General features: G+C 47.0%; 1 protein-coding gene across 2 annotated transcripts in view; it reads left to right on the top strand.

Moving 5' to 3' along the window:
• The first annotated feature begins 720 nt into the window (after positions 1-720).
• Positions 721-24164, top strand: part of LOC115934057 (zinc finger protein 239) — a 54119-nt gene continuing 30675 nt past the window's right edge. The window contains exons 1-2 of one of the 2 annotated variants that reach the window (XM_055383639.2): positions 721-820; positions 7230-11593. In XM_055383639.2, the coding sequence (XP_055239614.2) occupies positions 7410-8345 (936 nt within the window). In that variant the 5' untranslated portion in view covers positions 721-820; positions 7230-7409 and the 3' untranslated portion in view covers positions 8346-11593. Of the gene's footprint in view, positions 821-7229; positions 11594-24164 lie in introns of those variants that run through there. The other variant, XR_008678642.1, reaches the window with a different exon arrangement.

The following is a 24164-nucleotide window of genomic DNA, read 5'->3' as shown; positions in this document are numbered from 1 at the left end:
CTGCTCCTGCAAAGGAGGGCTACCCTGTAGGCAGACAGTAGCAGCTCAGGGCAGTTTTGCAGTCATATTTATACCCATTTTTAATCGCATGCAGATTAAGGGGCGACTTATGCAGAACTTTCTAGGGAAGGAGTAGTACTTTTGGGTCACTGCCATGGAAAGGTGCAGTAACTCCGGGTTGTTGCCATGGCAATGGTAAATTGACATGGCACACTGGTGGGTGTGTCTGATTGAAAGCTGCTTCCACCTGGCTCTGTTTTAGTTCGTCCTCAATTTGGTCAAGTGTCTGACCCGGCCTCTGGAGTCAAGTCCTGCTTGCTACCTTAGCAGTTCCATCCCAATCCTACTGCAACGGGTTGGAGAGCATTGACTAGAGAGAATTTTCTAACTTGAATCTTCTAACCTGAATCGTATCTTCCATAAGCACCTCTCAAAAATAAAGGAGCTGTAGAGAGACACTTTTACATTGTAAAAGAAGTAAAAGTTAAACATGCCAATATCTAAGACTTTAATTTTTCCCCAACATTCTCTGAGGCCTTTGTGTAGATAGTAGATTGTTCTCCCACCCCTAAACACATTGCAGATTTTTAATTGGAATGGATAGCTCAGATGTAGGAGACCCAGGTAAGGAGGCGTCGAGGTCAAAAGACCTCCGAGATTCCTAGAGCGGTCGGCGAGGGGCCTGCAAGTCGCCCCGGCCGCACTTCCGGGACGGCCCATCTTCCCTGGGTACTGAAGCTCGCGAGAGGATCCTGGGGGCAGGCGCGTCGCGGTGGCAGTGTTTCTTGGGTGTGCGGGGCCAGGCGACCCGTAGCCTCTGGTGAGCGAAAGAGACCGGGGCCGAGCGGGCGCAGGCTTGCCGGGGCTGCGGGCTGCGCTGGCGGCGGGGCCGGGTGGCGGTAGTGGCGGGAGTGACTGGCGGGAATCCCCGCGGCCCCGGCGCTTGGGCTTACTGTGCACTTGATGTAAGGGGAAAGTCGCTCGTCAACTGCTTGAAGGGCAGTTTTGCGGTCATATTTATACCCATTTTTAATCGCATGCAGATTAAGGGGCGGCTTATGCAGAACTTTCTAGGGAAGGATTAGTACTTTTGGGTCATTGGGTCACTGCCATGGAAAGGTGCAGTAACTCCGGGGTGTTGCCATGGCAATGGTAAATTGACGTGGGCACACTGGTGGGTGTGTCTGAAGGGCTTGTTGTTAGGGTGAACTGGGGACTAGAAATGGGATGCGGGCGGGAGGAAAGTAGTGTAGGTGCAGGTGGCAGTCATAAGTGTCCCATAAGTCTGAATGTCTGAATGTCTGAACTGTGTAGATTTAAGGAGCATTAAAGAGGCAAAATAATAGCAAGTGCTTGTGTAATGCTTAGCGTGGGCCAGGCACTGTTCTAGATGCTTGTTTCATTTAATCCTGACAGCAACCCTATGAGGTAGGTACTATTATTCCTATTAAGAAAAAATGAGAGGGGTTAATCTGCCTAAGCGCAAACAGCCCCTAAGTGGCAGAGCCAGCATGGAAATTCAGGCCCTGAGGCTTTTTTCAGGCTGTGTTACCAGCTCTTCCTCTCAAAGACGACTTTGAAGAGTAAGGGAGAGAAAAAAGGCAAGGACTCTCTCAGGTTTCTGGCTTGTGACAGGATGGACGATGGTATTGTTAACTGAGATGAGAACATAAGAGGAACAGTGGGACGTTTTAGGAGAAAGATGATCAGCTTAGCTTTGAACGTGGTCAGTGATGTCACGTTCCAGAAGACATTGGCTGATGTCTTTGGGGCTAAAGAAAAAATTGATGAGATGTGAAATTTGGAAATCATAACTAACAGGTGATAGTTACGACCAAAAGAGTGAATGGCAGAACTTAGGGCAGAGACCGCAAAACTAGATGCTCATGGGCCAGATCAGATTCACTGATGTGCTTTGTTTGTCCTGAACAGTAGTTTTGAAAAATTGAATTAGTCACCAGCTTTTCATCATTAGATGCTATGTGAAAATCTAGATTTGTGGTGTTTCTTGGAAGTCTGGAAGATTTGGCAACACTTGGCTCACATTCTTGTAAGGCATTAGGCTAGAGTGAACAGCAGGCGCCCCCTTAGAGGGGCATGCACACTCCCGTTCGTCTTCCTCCTCCCTGTTGTTTAATATAGTCCCACTCTTTTCATTGCTTTATATTCCCTGCCTGGTCCCCAAGGCATGGGTCTTTAACCTCTGACTTAGATCTAGAGTGAGAGGAAGAAATTGGTTAAGATAGAGTCCCAGGGACACTGTCATTCAAGAATATAGGAGTCAATAAAGCAGTTCGAGGGAATATAGTGGTTTATATACTACATAAGAATCAAATAGGGAGAACTGAAAATCAACTCTTAGATTTGACGATTAGGAAAGAAAGCACTGGCATCTTCAGATTGTTTCTATAGAGTGGTTGGGACTACAGACTGTGTGCAGTGGGTTGAGGAGTGCCTGAAAGATGAAGCACTGAAGTTTTTTTTTTCTTCTAAGGTTTGGATGAGAAGAGAAGACATGTGGCCTGAGCTTGAGAGAAACAAGTGGTAAAAGAGGGTTGTTTTTAGAGTGCGTGAGGTTTGAGTATGTTTATAGGCAACCAGGAAGGACTCAGGAGACAGCAAGAGGTTGGTGGTACAGGGCAGAGAGGAAGGGATAATTAGTGGAGTTTTCTGAAGAATCTGGAAGAATGGGATCCAGGGCTCCGGTGGGAGACATGGCTGTGAACAAGGGAGACACCCGCTCCTTTGAGAGGTGTGTTCTTGTTCAAGGCCTCTTCAGTATCTTCATTCTCCTTCACAGGTTGATCTCCACATACTACAGAAGTCACATGCCATGAGAGACCTCTCATCACTTGGGAGGGAACATAACAATAACATTTCTTTTTTTTTTTTTTGAGACGGAGTCTCGCTCTGTCACCCAGGCTGGAGTGCAGTGGTGTGATCTCGGCTCATTGCAAGCTCCGCCTCCTGGGTTCACACCATTCTCCTGCCTCAGCCTCCCGAGTAGCTGGGATTATAGGCGCCCGCCCCCATGCCCGGCTAATTTTTTGTATTTTTAGTAGAGACAGGGTTTCACCGTTTAGCCAGGATGGTCTCGATCTCCTAACCTCGTGATCTGCCCGCTTTGACCTCCCAAAGTGCTGAGATTACAGGCGTGAGCCATTGCACCTGGCCAACAATAACATTTCTAACCAAACAGACACTGAACATAGAAAAAGCCACTGCTGGTAGGAACTTGAAAAGCAAAAGTGGGAGAACTGATGAGACAACTTCCTATTTTTTTCTCGTGCTTTTTCTAAAATTTGCCTAAATATTCAGAAATTTTAGAGCCAGTATGATTTCCTCCCCTAAATGTTCTGGGTTTTTCCCTCAGCCCTCCTCATTCCCCTCATCTCTGGTGGTAGTGACAGTGCCAGCTTCCCACAGTCACCTGTCCCTTGGCTCCTTATACCCAGTGGGAGTAGGAACCAAAACAAGCTCCATCAGTGGAGATGAAGAAAAGAAAATCCCTGTCTGCTGTACTCTGGGGCTTCCTGCCTGTCAGGCCCAGTGCATATCATTAAAGAAGATATGCAAAGGGTTCTGTCTTCCTAGAGTCAGATTTTTTTGTTTTTAGAATTTTTAGTAGTCGTAGAAAAAACGAGGGCTAGAAGAGATGTGAGCCATCATCTTGTCCAGCAGTGATGCTTTTGGGACCCACTGGCAGGACTGTCAGGCAGCTAAGCAGGTAGATCAGGGGCCTGCTTACGTGTTCACCAGAGCAGCTCTGGATTTTATATCCTAGAATTTATAAAAGATTGCCAGATTGATTAAAAAGAAAAGAGGTCTTCTGCTAAGCAAGGTTTTGGCAGACATCCCAGCAGTTTCGGCCTCAGACTCTCTTCTTAGAACTTGGGAGTCAAGGCCTGGCCTTGGATAGCTGGGCCAATTATGCTGGGGGCCCCCAGCTGGCCATTTCTCTTTGTCAACAGTGGTTTCTGATGTCTTCCTCCTTAGTTGACCACCCCTTGCCTGTCCAGGAGCCACAGAAGTTCAGGAAGTGTCCCAGGGCAGGCCCTCACCAGAGTGAGGGTAATGTTTACAATCATCACAATAACGGAAACCTTTTTCCTAGTGGCAGGACCAGGGACAGTAAAGGAGAAGAAGGACTACAGGGATGCCTGGAGCTAGGTGAAGACCCAGGCCAGGGTAACAGGGGGTGGGAGTTACCTCCAGACAGGCCTGTTGTCAATAGGCCAGGGAACACTTGACTTGCAGGAGGTGAACAACAGAATGTTCAGACACCAGAGAGAACATCCCTATGTGAATTCTAGACCTTTTAAATGAAGTGTGAAGGTTTTAGTGTGGCATTCCAGGCCCTACCTGATTTGACTGGTTTCCCTTTCCAGCTTTGTGTCCCACTACACTCCAAATGACACTGACAGACTTCTCCCAACAATCTCTGCTTTTCCATTATTGTGCCTTTGCCCATCTTGTTTTCTTTACCTGAAAGAAAACCTCCATGCCCAACCTCCAAGCTTTCTACCCTTTCAAATCCTAGCTCCTTTCAAGACCCAGCTCAAATGCCACCTCCCAGGAAGTCTTAGTCAATTGCTGTCATGCCCTCTTGAGCTATAAGTTGTCTTTTCCTCACCAGCCTTCTCTTAACTCAATTCGACTTGTACTTTAATTATCTCTTTATATAACTGTCACCCCACTGGACTTTTAGTTCCCGGGAGACAGGCAAGTCTCGGCTAGCTAATACTTTTTGTTAATTTGGATGAAAACTTGAGAGAGATGTCTTGACCTCCTTCCCCTCCTCACCATTCCCTGGGGAAAGAGGACAGGGACTCCTTTCCCTGTAATGAAGTTTAGTCTCCAATTTTTCTCTTCCTCTTCCTTTATTTCACAGTCCTCCACAGCTTGAGATAGGGCTGCTCTTGGAATTTTTTCCCTCAAACCTCATTCTCCCTGAGGATTTTTTTGAGGCTCGTTGGCTGATGTGGCCCCTACTAACACAGAGGCAAGGAGCAGACATGGGCAAAGAGGTGGGGTGCCAGGATGCCTTAGGGTCTTGCTAAGTGGGACAGTCGCATGATGGAGATTTGAGGGTGTTATTATGAAGATCCCCAGGAAGGAGGAGACCTGGGGTCTGGGCCCAGCTCTGCTCCCTGCCTGCCTGCCATGGAATGTGGGCAGGTTGCCTCACTGCACCACATCCAGTGGCTAATCTGAAATGAAGGGAGAACATCAACCCTCCTCTTTGTCCCAGGCTCTTAAACATGGGAGTTGAAGGTGATATGGTACCCACTTCTTGTCTTCTGACCCAGAGGAAGTAGCATCTCTCCTTTGGGGGTTAGCTTAGTTCCCATAGGACACCCTTAGAGAATCTGGGTCAGGGCGGCTGGGCGCGGTGGCTCATGCCTGTAATCCCAGCACTCTGGGAGGCCGAGGCGGGCGGACCACGAGGTCAGGAGATCGAGACCATCCTGGCTAACACGGTGAAACCCCATCTCTACTAAAAAATACAAAAAATTAGCCAGCGTGGTGGCAGGCACCTGTAGTCCCAGCTACTCGGGAGGCTGAGGCAGGAGAATGGCGTGAACCTAGGAGGCAGAGCTTGCAGTGAGCCGAGATTGCACCACTGCACTCCAGCCTGGGTGACAGAGCGAGACTCCGTCTCAAAAAAAAAAAAAAAAGAACCTGGGTCAGGGCTGCTGGAGAGAAGTCAGAGGCAACAGCCACAGAATTGAGCCTGGAATTTCTGTCTCTATCTGGTGGCAGCAGCTCCTTACTGAGGCCCCATTTGGCACCTGCTCTGAAACTGAAACTGGAAGCTAGAATTTGGTGGGGATCACCTGAGTACAGCCCCTGTCACCCTTGCCATTCAGGTTTGCCTTCTCTGCAGAGGCAGTGGGGTCTCTGCTGGCTCTCAGTGCTGGGGAGGGTCTGCGGCTTCAGGGATTTTACAGCATGGAGAGCCCTGAGGGTCTTTACACTTCGGTATAAGATACTTTTCAGTCAGCTCTGGACACAGTTGCAAAGTACATCTTCACAGCCCTGAGAACTCAGGAGGATATACTATATTTGGGAGTCTCCCCAAATTCTGAGGCTTACCAAGCCTGAACAAATTGTTGAGTGGGTGAGTGGCTCTCTTCAACAAGTATAAGGCTGACCTCAGTGATGATGGCACAGAGAATTAGAGGTTATGAGAGTTTATTCCAAAACAGGAATGAGAAAAGAGTTTATTTTTATTTATTTTTTATTTTTCTTGTATCTTAGATTTCTTGAGACAAATCTTGCTCTGTTGCCCAGGCTGGAATGCAGTGGTACAATCACAGCTCATTGCAGCCTTGAACTCCTAGGCTCAAGTGATCCTCCCACCTCAGCTTCCCAAGTAGCTGGAACCACAGGTGCACACCACCATGCCCGGTTAATTTTTATTATTTTTTGTAGAGACGGAGTCTTGCTATGTTGCCCAGGCAGATCTTGAATTACTGGCTTCAAGTGATCCTCCTGCCTTGGCCTCCCAAAATGCTAGGATTACTGGCATGAGCCAAGAGAAGAGTTTTAAAGTAAAAATAGAGATTAGAGGAGGAGTGGAAAGGATGACAGGAGTTGAGGAAGAAAAAGGGAGAAAAGAGGAGGAAACCAGAAGGGAACAGGAGAAGTGAGGGGAAGGAAATAATGCATAAGAAATGGGAAAAGGAAAAAGGGGAAGGAATGGGGAAAAAAAGCCCAGAAGGCTCTTTCCAAGCTCACTTTCAGCAGAAATATGAAAACTTTCCCTCAGGTCTGTACATCTTGAGTTCCCCATAATACAGGACAGCCTCCTGAGCTCCACCTGGCTGTTTGAGAACCAAGCAGCACTCCCAAAGGTTGTGCAGCACTTTGAGGTGCAGCTTGGCTCAGAAACACAAGAACATGGATAAGGAAAGGTGTGAGCAGTCCGTGGAATCAGGCCATTCTCTGTCCCAAATTGAGAGGTCTTTATAACCTGCCAGAGCCTCACGCTGAGGAAAAGGAACATTTTCATCCTTTGCAGTGTCTGTGAATGCCAAACACTGCTGCCTCTCTCCTCTGCACTTCCTGGCTATCTGCTGACCTTTTGCAGTCACACTAGGAGTGTACATGTGCTATTGATATGTAAGCATCACAAATGTCTAGAGTATACATTAGTATCACTTAAAGATGTTTTGTCTCCACCATAGGAAACAGGTGATATTTCTGTTTTCTGTATCTCTTGTTAGAATATGAAACCAAATCAGATATCAAGGAGTTTGTTCCAAAGCAGGAAGTATCAGAAGAAACAGATACACTGAGCCACCTCCAGAGCACTCTGGAATAATGATTCCCAAGAATGCAAGATTGGAGCATTCAAAAATTGGGAAGACAGTTTGAATATTCATCAGAGAGATCCTTCCAGGGAGATGCTGAGGACGAGGACTAGAAATATAAGGCCAGCAGAAATCAAGGATGTAAAAATCTCCCTAGAGAAGGAAAGCCAGAAAGGTAAAGAATTTGATAACTTCTTTAATCTAAGCTCAAAAAGTATTTCACATTCGAGAATTCACAGGGAGAAGAACAAGGGGCCAGTTTCAGAAGTCAAAATACAAGTCACAACTTACGAAAGGCTTCAGAGTGTAGCCCCTCTGGCAGCCAGGTTTAGAGAAGCCCTAGCGGGGAAGGGAAGTGCAAAGAGGCATCAGGGAAGCCAGGCAGGACCCAGAGCAAGGAGAAGGAAGAGAGTTTCCACAGGTGTTGCCTTCAGAGACAGGAGTGCCCTTGACAAGGAAAGAGGGCAACAAAACTTCCCAGGAGAGAAACCCTTTATCTGTAAGGAGTGTGGAAAAGCCTTTGGTCAGAGTGCAAGCCTTATCGTGCACCAAAGAATTCACACAGGGGAGAAACCTTTCCTATGTAATGAATGCGGAAAAGGTTTCAGACAGAGATCACATCTCATACGACATCAGAGGATCCTTACTGGTGAGAAACCCTATGAATGCCAGGAATGTGGGAAGACCTTCAGCCAGAGCTCAAATCTCATAGTTCATCAGGGCATCCACACTGGAGAGAAATCTTTTGAATGTGGTGAGTGTGGGAAAGCCTTCAGCCGGAGTTCAGGCCTCACTGTCCATCAGAGGATCCACACGGGGGAGAAGCCATTTGAGTGTAATGAATGCGGCAAAGCTTTCAGTTGTAGTTCATACCTTATTGTGCATCAGAGAATTCACACAGGGGAGAAACCCTATCAGTGTAATGAGTGTGGAAGAGCCTTTGGCCAGAGCTCCCATCTTATTCTCCATCAGACAACTCATGCCCAGAAGAAACCTCAGCTGGCTACTTGGGTTAGGGCCCACTGTTAATGGGGCAGAGTTGAATGGTCATGTTATATGCTTACCTTCAGCCAGGCCAGCATCTCATAAATACTAGGAAGTATGTGAGAGGTCATGGACTGTTCATTGCTGGAAATCTGGGTCCACAAACTCACTCTGCTTGTATGGTGTTTTATTCACTTGCCTTGTTTTTGTACGTGTGCCTCCAGTCAGATTTGGAGTTCCAAGAGGTAGATGCCAGGTCCTGTCTTCCACTTTGATTGACAGGAAACTGAGGAGCTCTTCATTTCTACAAAGTTGATTAAATTTTAATTCATTGAGAACTTCCTCGTATCAAGAAACTCTTAATCTGATAATCTTGCAAGATCTCACCTGCTTTGAAGATTTGTAATTTTTCCAATGTAACTCCAGCACATTAAAGCTTACTTACTTTTCATTGTTATTTCAAAGCTTTAATGTGCTAGAGTTGGGAAGCTTAGAAGGCCCACTGTGAGCAGTACTAAAATTTAGAATGTCACATCCTCATTCAAATGTAGGCTGCCTTTAGGAATGACCAAAACAGCGAAGGATACATAGGATGATAGAATCATGAATCAAAGGAACCCTACCAGACCAGAACTGCAGACCAAAGTTAACAAGATGAAGTATTAAACCCTGTCCATAGGGCTAAGGAGTCTGAGCCTCTCAGAACAGAAGTGTTCTGTCAGAAACACTGCAATCCTTGACCATTAGACATGCTAGAGGGGTGTCTTTAAAAATATCCTTCTCTCTCATCTTCAGTTGCTAGCTGCTCAGGGATGAGATCTTAGTCTTAGGGCCTGTTCTCTTCTCTCTAGACCATAGAGCTTGACTTTTCCTTACAAGGAAATAAAACAGATCATGTGTGTGTATAAAATTAAAAAGTAATATCCTAATCATCTGCCACTTACACAAAAAGAAATTTATTACCTTTAGACTAAAGGAAAAATATAATAGGAATGCAATATGTCTCAGTATGTGCAGTCATGTGTCACATAATTATGTTTTGGTCAACAACAGACCACATATTTGATGGTAGTCTCATAAGGTAATGGAGCTGAGAAATTCCTATGGCCTAGTGACTCTGCAGCTGTCATAATGTGGTAGCACAATGCATTACTCATATGTTTGTGGTGATGCTGGTGTGAAGCTGACCATGTTGCCAGTTATATAAAAGGATAGCACATGCAGTTATGTACAGTGCATAATACTTGATAAATAAATGACTGTGTTACTGGTTTATGTATTTTACTGTGTTTTTCATTGTTATTTCAAAGTGTGCTCCTTCCACTTATTTTTTCAAAGTTTACTGTAAAACAGTATGCTGTGTTTGACCAGCAGCAGCCTCATCTATCTCATGTTTACCACATCTCTTGACTGCATCATTTCCTCTTGTGCTTGATTTAATCTCATGTTTTGTTCATCATGTCCCCTAAGCATTCAAAATCCATGGCTAATTTTGCCAGTAAGAGGCCATGTTGAGTAATTGACCTGGAAACAAAATTAAAAGTGATTAAGGACTGTGAAGGTGGAAAATCAGGGATGGTTATTGCTCACCAGTCAGGCGTGTCCCATTTTACCATAGCTGCCATCCTAAAGAACAAGAGCAAAGTGATAGAAGCTGTTAAAGGATCTGCTTCATTGAAGTCAATGAGACTAACAAAAATTTGAGAAGGGCCAATATCAGATATGGATAATATCTGATATTGACCTAGATTGAAGACCAGACACACAAGCATGTCCCTCAGCACCATGACAATCACAGCTAAAGCAAAAAGCTTGTTTGTTACGTAGATAGAAAAGGCTGGACCTGACTATATTGTTGAATTTATTGCCAGCTCTGGGTGGTTTAAATGATTCGAGAATTGTTATTCATTACACAATTGTGAAAGTGAGTGCTAAGTCTACAAGTGCTGATGTGAAGGCAGCTGAAGAATTTTTGGAAACTCTAGATAAGCTGATTGTGGGGGAAAATTACTTGCCAGAGCAAATCTTTAATATGGATCAAAGCTCCCTATTCTGGAAAAAGATGCCTGAAGGGACTGTCATCCATAAGGAGGCCAAGTCAGTGGCAGGTTTCACGGCTTTGAAGGACTGGATAACAATGTTTGGGGCAATGTTGCTGGCCACAAATTAAAACCCTTTGTGATTTGACACAGTGAGAACCCCAGGGCCTTCAAGCGTATCAATAAGCACACACTGCCGGTGTACTACACGAGCAATAACAAGTCATGGATGACCCAGCTTCTCTTCCAATATGCCCTCCTGAATTGCTATGCCAGTGAAATGGAGAAGTACTGTTTGGAGAATAACATACCTTTCAAGATTTTGCTTGTTGTTGATAATGCTCCTGTACATCCTTTTATTGGTGATCTTTGTTTTAATATCAAACTGGTGTTTCTCCCTCTAAACATCAACTCTTTGATCCAACCAGTGGATCAAGGAGTTAGAGCAGTTTTTAAGGCTCACTACCTAAAGCGGACGTTTCCCCAGGCTATTGCTGCTATTATCTGAGGGAGACACTGAGAAGACACTAATGCAATTCTGGGAGGATTACAGCATCTAAGACTGCATCAAGAACCTTGCTTAGGCTTAGGGTGATGTCACCAATGAGTGTATGAATGGTATCTGGAAGGAGACACTCAAGGTTTGTTCATGACTTCAGAGGATTTGCCACGGATGACCGGGTTGCAAAAATCCACAAGGCTGTTGTTGAGATGGCAAACAGCTTTAACCTGGGTGTGAATGAGGATGACATTGAGGAGCTCCTAGCGGTGGTTCCTGAGGAATTGACTAATGAGTTGTTGGAAATGGAACAGGGACACAGCTGAAGAAGAGGCAAGAGAAAACAAAACTGCAGAAAACCACCATCAAGAAAATTCGCAGTAGGGAGTTTAGCAGAAGCTTTTGCAGACCTCAAGAAACTCCTTAAAAAGTTTGGGCTGGGCGTGGTGGCTCACTCCTGTAATCCCAGCACTTTGGGAGGCCATGGCGGGAAGATCACGAGATCAGGAGTTCAAGACCAGCCAGACCGACATGGTGAAACTCCATCTCTACTAAAAATACAAAAAAAAAAAAAAAAAGCCTGGGTGTGGTGGCACGCACCTGTAATCCCAGCTACTAGGGAGGCTGAGGCAGGAGAATCACTTGAACCTGGGAGGCAGAGGTTGCAGTGAGCCGAGATCGTGCCACTGCACTCCAGCCTGGGCGACAGAGCAAGACTCATCTCAAAAAAAAAAAAAAAAAAAAAAAATTGAAAACATGGACCCCAACACCAAAAGGTTTTCATTAATAGAAAGGAATGTTCATGGTGCATTATTTGTTTACTGGCAAATCTATGATGAAAAAAGGAAATACCAAGCAAACCACCATGGACATATTTCTGAAAAGAGGGACACCTCCTTGAGAAGAGTCCCAGGCAGGTCCTTCATGGGTATTTCAGAAGAGGGCATTGCTATCATAGGAGATGACAGCTCTGTGCATGTTACTGCCCCTGAAGACCTTCCAGTGGGACAAGATGTGAAGGTGGAAGATGATGATATTGATGATTCTGACCCTGTGTATGCCTAGGCTAATGTACTTGTGTCTTAGTTTTTAACAGAAAGTTGAAGTAAATAATTTAAAAGAAAAATGCTTATAAAAATAAAATATTTTTGTATAGCATTACAGTGTGTTTGTGTTTTAATCTAAGTGTTATTACAAAAGTCAGAAAATTTTAAAAGTTTATATAGTAAAAAGTTAACATTAGGTTAACTTATTGAAGAAAGAAATTTTTAAGTAAATGTAGTTTACTCTAAGTGTACAGTATTTGTAAAGTCTACAGAAGTGTACAGTAGTATCCTAGGCCTTCACATTCACTCGCCACTCACTCACTCACTCATCCAGAACAACTTCCAGTCCTACAAACTCCATTCATGGTAAATGCCCTATATAAGCATACTATTTTTTATCTTTCATACCATATTTTTACTGTACCTTTTCTAAGTTATTTTTAGATATACAGATACCATTTTGCTACAATTGCCTACAGTATTCAGTACAATAATACACTGTACAAGTTTGTAGTCTAAGAGCAGTGGGCTGTACCACATAGTTAGGGTGTAGTAGGGTGTATATCATATAGCCTAGGACTATACCACAGAGCCTAGGATGTACTTAGACTTGCCATCTAGGTTTGTTTGAGTACACTCTATGATATTCACGCAACAATGAAATCACCTAACAATGCCCTTTTCAGAACTCTCCATTGTTAAGCAGCACAGGACTGTATTGTAATGCTGGTTGCTGCCCACTGCTATGAGTTTAGCCCTCCAATTAAGTCAGGAACTGGTCCTCTCTTGGGTGTGGATCTATAGTCCCCAACACTAGAGGGTCAATTTTAGAGATTTTTAACAAACTGGAAGGTTGACTTTCAAAATGTCTCCAGTTACTTCCAGGTCAATTCCAGCATGAGATATACTTTATCTTTCAATCACTAGTAGGCAAAAAAGGGGTGCTAGGAATCAGTCACTGGCTTGACTTCTGGCAACAAGGAAAATTACAGTTGCAACATCTGTCAGCTCAAACTGCATGGCGTCCGTCACAGGGAGTTGAAATTTCAAAGTGTAATAATTTTTTTAAGTATAATAATAAAAAATGTCCATCCAAAGTATAAGAAAATCCTTATTTCTTACCAAATCCCCCTTCTTTTGGCAAACACCAGGGCCCTTTTCCTTGTTAAAACAGCCTATTTTAACAAAGGCAAGGTGTAGGGTGTGCACAGAAACCCAGACATTCATGAAAGCAACTGCTAATCTTGTGTGTTTACACAATAAGCATCTGAAATGAGCTGTGTGACTCCTTGGTTTTGGTTTGCATGAGACTTACCATCTGTGTGAAACTGCTAGTTGTCTTGGGCAGACACCTGGCTAAGGATTGCAGGCCTGAAAATGAAGGGAAGTTAATTTTTTACTAGAACAAAAGTTCTAGTAAAAAGGGTTTTGCTTTGGACATAAGGGCAAAGCAGAACTAAGTGGTGAAAGGACCAAAACACCTCTGCCTGAATGGAGACGGTGGCCAGGGAAGTGACCACTGCAGCTGTGCATGGCTCGGTGTGGGCTACAGGCGGAGTATCAGGGAGACAGTAAATTGAATGGAGCGATGTCCACCCCTGGTGTGGGCTGTGGTGTCCAGACTCAGCAGCCACTCAATGCCCACAGCCCAGTCCCTTCTCCACTTACTGCATACCTATGGGCAAACTTCTTAAACTCTCTGTGCCTCACTGTCCCTGTCTATAAAATGGTGATATTAACTATCTAAGGGATGCAGTGAGGATTGAGTAAAACACATTAAGAAGAGCACTGCACAGAGTAAGTGCTTAGTAACTACTATATAAAATAAAACAATTATTATTAATTTGCTTTCCTGCTCTGAGACATGGCCTAACAGTAACTTATCTCTAGGGCAGGGCAGCAGGGGATAACCTGTACAGCCAGAGAAACTGAAATTACCAGGTTTCTCTGGGGGTGGGTGTTGGGGGAGTCCAGGGACTGGGTGAAGTTAATGTCTGCTGGAAGGTGGGAAGGGCCAAGGGTTTACTCTGCCACTCATTTTAGAGGAGCTGCGCCATTCAGGGTAGTGGCAGAGGTAGAAATTAGAGAGTAGAGAGATCCATGTCCTACCAGAGGCCAAGCAGCTCTGGGTAGAGACTGGTCTCTTCCCCACAGAGTTATTCTTTGATTCTCCACTCCTTGGCCTGCATACTGGTTATTCTTGTCTGCACCCGAGATCCGTCATCTACCTCATTGCCCTGGGGCAGACATCCCTGTGGGTGGCATCACCCTGGGTCCCTTACTTCTGGCTTCCTAGTGGGATGCACTGGTATGTCAGAGGGAGGCATGAGAATGGGACGGGGTACTTCTGTCTGCTACCATGGTTCTGGCAGTGGCTGTGTCCCTCTGTAACCACAGCTGCATGGCTCCAGCTACACCATTTCCTTCCGTGCCCTTTCAAGCTAGGAGTGGCAGAGGCTCTAGTTCTTGCTGGTATCTGGTGTCTCCCCATCCCCTCCCCAAACCTCTGTAAATCACCCTTTCATTAAACTGTCTCCTTCCTGCCAGGTCCCAGCAGACTAATAATTGCTGGCAACTAGGGGATCTGGAGAGCTGCACTGTATATTTTATTTACTAGACCAGGCTGCATGACATTTTAAGCTAAGCACTGCTTAGTGATGGGGGAAGCCCAAACCTGTTCTTTATTAACAAAACATCCACACTGCAAAAGGAGCCAGTGCTAGGAAGGGTTTCAGACTAGCTGTACCTTACATCTCACACAGCATGAACCTTAGCAAGCACCCAGAGTGTCACTGGCATGCCTTCCATCTATCAAGCCAAGACAGTACACTGTTCCCAACATGCTTCATGCTTTCCAGACAAGTCCTTCTCCTAGACACAACTCCTCTCCCATCAGGTTTTGGGACTCCTACTCACCCTTCGAGGTTGGCTTGAATGCCACTTTTTTCATGATCCACCCCAAATCAAAGCAGCATCCACCCTCGTCTGAACTTCCCTGCAATTATCCTCAGCTGTCCTCCCGCTCAGCATGTTCTGCCTTGTGGTGGTCTTACTTCCCCTGCTGGATTGTGTTAAGAGAAGGACCAGGTCTCATTCCCTGTGGGCCCCTTAGTTCACCTAGCAAGGTGCCTTTTACATAAAAGGTGCTCAGTAAATTGCTGAATGAATGGACAATGACTAAAGAGCATCTTTGACCTACTTCAGCTGAGCAAGGTCACCTGTGGTAGGTACCAAAGTCTGGGAAGAACCAACTGGATTTCCCCACCTGCCTCCCACGTGGTCTCCCTTGTCTCCTTTTCCTCCTCTTTGTCCGTCTACCCTGAGTTCCCATCAGCTTCATTCTCCCAACACTTCCCTCCTCCGTCTATTAGTCCTCATTCTGACAATGGCTTCAAAGCTCTGAAATCACAAGCGGCAGAGAGAAGAGAGCTCAAAGCCCCTCATGTCCAACTCCTGTCCTGCACAGGTGTGGAAAATGATGCTCAGTGGCTTGCCCCGGGTTAACCTGGTACACGAAGCCCAGTACCATGTGCAGGGCTTGGCCTTGGTTGGTACCACCCACACACCGGGGCTTTTGTCCTGAAACTTCTCACCTCCCCATGTGCCTGTCAAGCCTGCCACTCCTAGTGACTGTACAGCCAGTCTCTCCCCTCACTGGGGCCCACCTGGAGGCATTCCTTGTTTGCTTAGTCCCCTCCCTGGGCTGTCCCTCATCCACCTACTGCCAACCCATTCTCCCAGAGCTGGCCCACTAAAGCTTCACCCATTTCTCCTCCCTGCTGATCTTGCTATCTCTGCACACAATTCAGCACTTTAATCTCAGCTTGTCACCTACTGTCCTTTACTCATTTGTGTGTTTACTGTATATGTATCTTCTCTCTCCAAAGACACCGGGAGGCCCTTACAGGAGCCTACCTTAGCCTGAGAGCTAGGTCGATGACAAGGGCTCAGCTTGCTCTCATGTGGATTCAGTGCTGGACCTGAAGCCCTGACCCATCAGCACTGGGCTCTGACCGGGGAAGTTGGCTGGTATTTCTTCCAGGCATGCTCCCAGGTACCAGGCACTAGGCAACCATGAGGGGCCCTTCAGGACATGCTCTGCCTCTGACTGGTTGGGTCATCTCAGATGATTTGCAAAACTCTGAGTTGATTTCCTCACCCTGGAAAGGTGGGAGCCCTGGCCGAAGGCCTTTCCATACTGGGTGCAGCAATAGGGCTTCTCCCCCGTGTTGCTCTACCAGTGAACCAGGAAGCACGAGCTGCAGCTGAAGGTCTTGCCACCCTATGGGCACATGTGTGGCTTCCACCCTGTGTGCACGACTAGGCTTGGTCCCTGACTGAAGGCCTTGCCACGTGTGCCACAGACAAAGGGCTTCTTCCCCATGTGTACCCTCTGGTGCTAGGTCAGGTGGGAGCTCTGCATGAAGGCCTTGCCACACTATCCACACCCACACGGCTTTTCCCAGGTGTGGATTATCTGATGCACGATGAAAGTGGAGCTATGGCTGAAGGCCTTGCCATACACAGTATATGTTTAGAGATTCCTGCTAGGGGCAGCCAGGCTGGAGTTGTGGCAGACCTCTTTCCTGAGTTCCTTACAGTTCCGGCCCCTCTCTCCTGGGAGACATCTTTTCTTTTGTTGGGGCCTGCCTGGTGTCTGGCTTGTCTCTCCTCACTTGCTTGTCTGCAGGCTGTTCCGAATGCCCTGTTCCCCTACTTCCCACTTTTCATGCTTCTAGTCTTCCAGAGAATTCTCCTTTCACATTTGTTTTTTCCGGAATCAAATCTGCCTTTTCAACTTTGGTCTTGATATCTAAACAAGACATAGAAGATAACAGATATAACAAAAGCAAATAAAAATAGAATCAGCTTTATATTCTAGATGGGAAACATGAAACTATAGTGGGATTTGAGGGAATTCAATAAGTAACACCCTTCTCTTCAGAGGCAATATAGCATTGAGACCAGGGGTGTGGTCTCTGGGGCCAGACTGTCTGAGACCAAATCCTGTCTTTGCCATGAACAGTTATGTGACCTTTCTGTACCTCAGTTTCCTACCTGTAAAATGGGTTAATACTAGTACCTATGTCATAGTGATGTTGTAAGAATTAAATAAGTCAATGTACATGTACAATGTACATGAGTCAAATACAATGTACATGAAGTGTTTAGCTAGGTATTAGCTATTATTATAATTTTATACTCAATATTCGAACCAACTGAGAAATAATATGGGGAGACCAACATATCACTTTTATTAGTGAAAGCCTGATATTGGTGAATGTGGCTGTATCTGCAGGCAAGTGGGGTTATGAATCCCAGGATTAGGCAGCATTAGCCACCCAAGGACATAGTGCTGGCTGCCATGGGTTTGCTCCTGAAACACCTGCAGCACAAACGGCCAGGATGGAATGCATTGTTTCTGTGAAGATGCCAGACCCCAAGGGAGAAGTGGGAGGAGGACTGGCTTTCCAAAACTCACCAGTCAAATAAAATCCCTTTTTGTAGTGTGGCAAGAGTGTGTGAGGATCAGAGTAAGGCCCCAAGTGTTACACCAGTGAGCTTCCTGAAATATCAGGGGTAGGAAGCACAGTACTTACAATCATAATTGTCCTGTATGTATACTATGGTTTCAGAGCATGGGTAGAGAAAAAGAAAAGAAAGAGTAGTCAAAACAAAACAACAAAAACATGCATTCTGGGAAAGAGCCAGGGATGGCACTGTCACCAAACATTTGTCTGATGAGGGCAATGCCTGCATGCATAAAGACTGCCAAGCTGAGAGGGGGAGACAGAGGCGCCTTGGAAACTGGCCAAGGCAGCAAGTGGTGGTCAGAGATGGGGTGGGCTGTGGACATGGCGTCCTGGGAGTCACAGAGCTTGACCAAGTCACCTTCCTGGCTGGAGAGAGGCAGGATGAGAACTTGTGACTCAAGAGAGAATTCAGGGATCTATCAGATAAAGTGGGGAAAGGGAGAACAAGGGTACTGCACAGAGGGAAGGGTGTTGAGGGCTTCCAGGTTTGGCAGTAGGGGAGCCAGAGAGATGTGGCTCCCTAGCCTCACAATCCGCGAGCTCAGTCCAGGCAGGAAGAGAAAGCACAAAGAAGCAGGGCAAAGCAACCCTCTGAAGTGTGGGGAGGGACACATGCAGGGCCCTTTCCTCCCCCTAAGCTACAGGAAATACAGCAGGAAAGAAGGACCCTGTTCTAGGAGGTCTAGGAGGAGCAGCTCAGGCTTTTGCTTCCAGGAGGCCTGAAGAAACAGAGGAGTGTGGAAATGCTAAATAGCAGAGCACTGTCCCAAGGGCAGAGATGGCCATGGTCCACTCTAGGCCCTAGCCCTCCAGTTAAGATCTTGATATGATTTGGCTATGTCTCCACCCAAATCTCATCTTGAATTGTAACTCCCACAATTTCCACGTGACATGGGAGGAACCTGGTGGGAGGTAGTTGAATCATGGGGGCAGGTCTTTCCTGTGCTGTTCTTGTAATAGTGAATAAGTCTCACGAGATCTGGCAGTTTTAAAAATGGGAGTTTCCCTGCACAAGCTCTCTCTTTGCCTGCCACCACCCATGTAAGACGTGACTTGCTCCTCCTTGCCTTCCGCCATGATTGTGAGGCTTCCCCAGCCATGTGGAACTCTAAGTCCATTAAACCTCGCCCAGGCTGGAGTGCAGTGGTGCAATCTCTGCTCACTGTAAGCTCCACCTCCCAGGTTCACACCATTCTCCTGCCTCAGCCTCCCGAGTAGCTGGGACTACAGGCGCCCGCCACCACGCCCGGCTAATTTTTTGTATTTTTAGTAGAGACGGGGTTTCACCATGTTAGCCAGGATGGTCTCAATCTCCTGATCTCGTGATCCACCCGCCTTGGCCTCTCAAAGTGCTGGGATTACAGGCGTGAGCCACCGTGCCCGGCCTAAGCCTCCTTTTCTTCCCAGTCTTGGGTATGTCTTTATCAGCAGCATGAAAGTGAACTAATACAGATCTTTTCTCCTATTCCCCAACCCTCTTCTTGGCTTCCTTGAACTTTCTGGTTGTACTCATGCTCTTCAACAAAGATTTCCTATCTCTGTATCTTTCTTCTCACCTTCTGCATGGCTTGGAATACCCAATCCTTGTCCTCTAAAACTGCTCATCCATCCACCCACCCATTCATTCATCCATCCACCCACCCACCCACCCATCAGGCCTGGCTCAAGTCACCTCTCCTTTAGGAAGCCTTCTCCCATCCTTCCCACAGCTCCCAGTGACTGCTCCCTCCTCTATCCTTGACTACCTCTGCCATCCATCCCCATTTCTTTGGCAATGACCTTACATGTTTTGGTGAATTAGATTTCTCTTTCCCATGTATCCATCTTATCTTCACAACTAGGCTGTGTGTTTCTCCAGGGCAACATCTGAATCCTATCAGCCCTGTAGCATTCTTAACCTGGTGCACTTGTGCTAGTATCTGTGAAGGCACCATTCTGGTTTGCACAGTCCCTGTCCTCACATCTGCCAACAAATAAAATATGTTTATCCTGCCTCCCTTGGGCCCCAGAATTAGCACTAGTGCACATCTGGCAAAATGCTCAGGATGGCTCTGAATGACTGGTTTTGGTGTGAAGGTCACCCTGAGGACCACTATGCTTGCCAGACAGCCACAGCTAACCAAGGGGAAAGAATTTTGGGGGTTTGGCTCTTTGGGGGAGTTATTAGAAAGAATTTGGGATCATGACCCAGGAAAACAACCTAGGCAAGTTCTTTGTCTAATCAATGTGAAATTGTGGTGCCATGATGGGCTGGCAATGGGTGTTTGGTAGACAGAACCCTTGTGGCCTCCAGCCTGGCCTGCCTTCTGCAGCCAGGTCTGCTCACAGAGCTGGGGGACACATTCTCTCTGGTGCTTTCCTCCACGGACAGCTCAGCACCTTGGAGTAATTCAGAGATGTCTGCTAACTGACCAGGAGGGAAATGGCTTTTCCCAAGACATACAAAACCTGTCTGGCAGCCTTGGGGATGGCTAGGCCCTGAAGCCTGGATTCTGAGAGGTGCACTCTGCTGAGAGTATCAGAGGCCCACATTTCTGAGGTGTGGTGGTTAAGGCCAGGTGGAAAGTGGCCTTACCCAGGCTGGCTGAAGCCTCTCAATTCAGCCCTAGCAGCATTTCTTCAACAGTGGCCCTTGGGGCAGGAAACAGATGGGTCCCAGGCAGCAGGTAGCCTTAGAGGGCTGAAGTCAGAGGAAGCTCCGGCCCTACTCTCAGGGTGCCTTTCTCCCAGAGCTCATGCTGTTGTCAACAGGCTAGTACTGAGACCTGGAAAAAAAATTCTGGAGACAAGTCCACTGATGGCCTTGGGAGGGGAAGCTAAAGAAGGTCACAGTGCTGACCCTACCTTCTCCCGCTCCTTTTGCTGGTGGGCAGTGGCGAGAACCCATAGTAAGTAAAGGTAAAGTTTCAGGGAGGGTCTGGTGTTTAAAGGCAAAAAAGACTGAGTCGTCATCTCCAGGAGGGGACCCTGGCCCCATGCAGCCCACAGAAGCATCCCTCCCAAAGAGCATCCCTTCTCTTCTTGGACAATGACCCCACCCTGGTTAATAACCACAGCGATATCAAATGACTGAACTATTTACAGCCCTGTCCTGTCCGAGTCTCCTTTGATGCATACCACCCAGTGAAGCTGGCAGGGCAGGAAATGCTGCTTCATTTGACAGGCAAGGACACTGACTTCTCTGAGGTGACCTAACCAGTCAGAAGCAGAGCAGGTCCTGAAAGGCCCCTCATGGCTGCCTGGTGCTTGGCATTTGGTAGCAGCTGGGCAATTGGACACTGAGTGAATAAGAGAGAATGAAATTAGCCTGGTGCATCTCTCACACCTAAGGGCCATGCCTTACCTGGGAATAAGGAATGGCTTATGAGAAAGGTGGCTTATGAGTTGCAGCCCTACCCTGGCAACCCCTGGTCCTTTCACCACACTCTTCTAGGGCCAGCCATATTCCCACCTCTCACCTTTGGTTGTGGCCCACCAAGCTAAGATGGGAAATGCCAGCCCTTAGCCCTGGTGGGGGTGTTCCCAAGGCAAGAGCCACTGGCCCGGGGCTGCTCCTCCTTCAGGCTTACAGGGCTCATCCTCATCTGTGTGCACCTCACTCTCATTCGAACCCGTGATGGAAGAGAGAAAACCCTTTGGTTCTTTGGGATCATCAGGTGTCACCTAAAGGGACAGTAAATACTGTTCGCCAGAGACCTGGCCCATCCCAGGAGGATTATCAGCTCCTTAAGGAGGCAGGGGCATCTTGGGACCAGGCCCCTGTGAATGCAGTTCATGACGGTGGGCACCTATTCTTTCAAAGGCCTAGCTTTGCCCACCAGGGTGGAAGAAGGAAAGGTGCTCCAGCCCACCCCAGCCTCTGGAAGCCACTCTGGCCTCCACAGCTGTCTGGGACCAGAGACCATCCATCCTGCTCCTTCCTCACAGGGCTTGTGTTGGGGGAACAGGTGTGGTCCAGACCCTGCCAGAGACTCTTATTTCCAGAGAAAACTCCCCATAGCTTCTTCTGGCCCAAGGGGTCACAGAACTATGTGGCTCCTTCTTCAGCACGTGGCCCCTTAGGCTCTATTCTAAACAGATTCTCCCCCTTGGGACCTGAGTGGTGACTTCACATCTCACCTTCCTCAGACAAGGCCTCTGCTTATCATCCGCTAAGCATCCACCACAGAACAAGGCTCTGGAAGCACGGCTGAGGCCCATGTGTAAGGCAGTCAGGGGCAGGCACCCCACGCTGCACTATGAAAGTAAAATGTTTTCCAATCAGGTAAGGCTTGGTTTTCTTTTATCCATGCCTCTCCTGTCCTCCAGAAGGCCACAGCAGGCCTGTGCAACCAGGCAGCCTTTTAATTGTTACAAAGCCATTTCCTACCCCTCATTTCACCCCAGCCTCACAATGGCAAGAGAGGACTTATGTTAGAGAGCTTAGGGATCTGTCCTGGGTTGGGAGGTGAGGAACAGGGCCAGCCTAGAATGCCCTCTTCCCCACCTGCCCTCAGGAGTATGGTCTGGTTTCCGCCCTGCCCACCTAAGGCCAGAGAAAGCAGTGGGCAGCACGAGGGTCCCAGGGTCCTGGAGGAAGCCACCCTTTTCCTCCCTGGCTCTTCCCTGAACTGGGCTCCTCCTCCAGGCCACCACATCTGATCCTGACTCCTACCCTTGCTGCCCACCTGCACATCGCTGCTCTTCTCCTTGCACATTCCTGATTCTTCCCCCATCCCCATAGCTGCAGCCTCCTCCTTCGCCTCCCACATCTCAAGCTCTAGCCCCTCCTTCTCTTTCCTTCCCCCAACACCACCCACCCCAGATTTGGGCCTGTCCCTAGCCTCCAGGCCCCCACCAGCCCCAACCCCAACCCATGCGAGGGTACAGCCCCTTCTGTTCTCCCTTTCTCGGACTGCCCATTCCTCCCTCAGCTTGCTCCGCTCTTCGCTGGGCTCCCCGGACACCCTGGTTTTGACTGGCTCAATGAGTCTGGCGAGGGCAGAAGGCCCTGGTGCAAGCTTCTTGCCCGGCTGCTCTAGGAAGTTGGGAGATGTCTTCGTCTATGTGTTTTTCCCGCTTGGTTCCTCCACCTGGATGCCAGAGGAAAAGGGGCGGGAGGCAGGGCCAAGACCTGACTCAGTCCTTATCCACAAAGAATTTCAAAGGGACAGATCTCAAAGGACTAGAAATCATGGCAGAACATATCATCTTGAAGAGGGGAAGTCCTTGATTTGATATTAAATTTTAAATATCCAAACAGCAAAATTAAGTACGACAAACAATAAACCTGGGAAAATATTTGCAACACATATAGCAGATAAGGATAATTTCTTTATAGTTTGTACAAATTGATTATTAAAAGGATGAACAGAAAAACTGCTAAAGAACGCAAATAAGCAAGTCACAGAAAATAAATACAAATGACTTTTAAACATGGGCTATGGTACCCAGTTTCACTCATAGTTGAATGCAAATTAAAATATGAGAGCATTTTTCATTTATGAGATCAGAAACAACACAATAGTTTCAGAGGATTCAGGGGAATGGACATTTTCATACACACACTGGGAACTACATTTCCAATTTCTATCAAAATAACAAATGCACCTACCATTTAATTTCATCAATTTATCCAGGGACAGTGTGCGGGGATATTTGGCACAGTACTGTTTGTAATAGCAAAAGGCAGAAAAGAACCTAGAGGCCCATCAACAGGGGGACTGTATGAATTATGGTACATTCATACAATGGATATCACAAAGCAGTGAAAAAAATGAGGTAGATCTTACAGGCTAATAGAAAGCCATCTCCAAGACACTGAAAAAAGCAAGGTGTAGACTGTATCCTAAGCTTTTCATTTTTTGTGCGTGTTTCTTTAAGGGGGATACATAAGGTTGTAAATGCTGGGACTATCTTGACGAAAGATCAAGACATTTAAAAATAGCTACCACTGGGGTAGGAGACTGGTTGTGTGGACTGGGAGGGAGTCTCACATCTCTTTGTATGCTTTTGCACCACTGACCTTTTTACTACAGGCAAGAACTGCTCTTTCAATTTAACAAAGAACTCTTACATGTGGAGAGGAGTCCTTGGGGGTGCACTGAGAAGTTCACCTGGGAGAAAGGGGCACAGACTTGTACATCAGAGTTGTTCTAATCCTGACTGGGACTACTGGCTTTGCAAATGGCATAAGAGAACCTCCCTCCTCAGGTGAAGATTAAATGAGATATAACACATTTGGCATTTAGTATGGTGCCTGGCACACAGGAACCCCTCAACTAACAGTAGTGATGATTACAGCCTTGCTATTGGTTCAGTAGGGTGACTTGCCTTGAGGGAACCCCAGTCCTTGGAGGGAAAATACCAGAGATCACAGGAATCCTGGAAAACCACACATGGTACAAGTAGGGAACCTAGTCAGTGTCAAGGTAGCCTACTATAGCCAGGTAGCCTGCTACGAGTTGGGTTGTCTCCTCCCTTGTCTCCAGCCCTTCCCAACATCAGAGAGGCATTAGCCACTGTGAAGACAGGGTAGCTCCAGAGAGCTGCAAGGAAAGCAGTGCCTCTCGGACCTGGGCCTGGCCTCATTTGTCATGTCGTAGGTCTCACCAGGATGTAGAGGCCCAGACTTCTGGCTTGGGAATTTGCTGCTTGATCTTCCGTGTCCCTTAAGGTCTGCTCATTTTATCTTCAAAACATCACATCTATTCCTTCTCCTCTGGCCCCTTCTAGTGGCTGGGTCAGAATCCCACTGTCTCTCTTGG

Source organism: Gorilla gorilla, chromosome 2 (assembly GCF_029281585.2).
Source record: "Gorilla gorilla gorilla isolate KB3781 chromosome 2, NHGRI_mGorGor1-v2.1_pri, whole genome shotgun sequence".
Lineage (NCBI taxonomy): Eukaryota > Metazoa > Chordata > Mammalia > Primates > Hominidae > Gorilla > Gorilla gorilla.
Note: the sequence above shows the minus strand (reverse complement) of the source record. Positions and strands in the feature narration are given on the sequence as shown.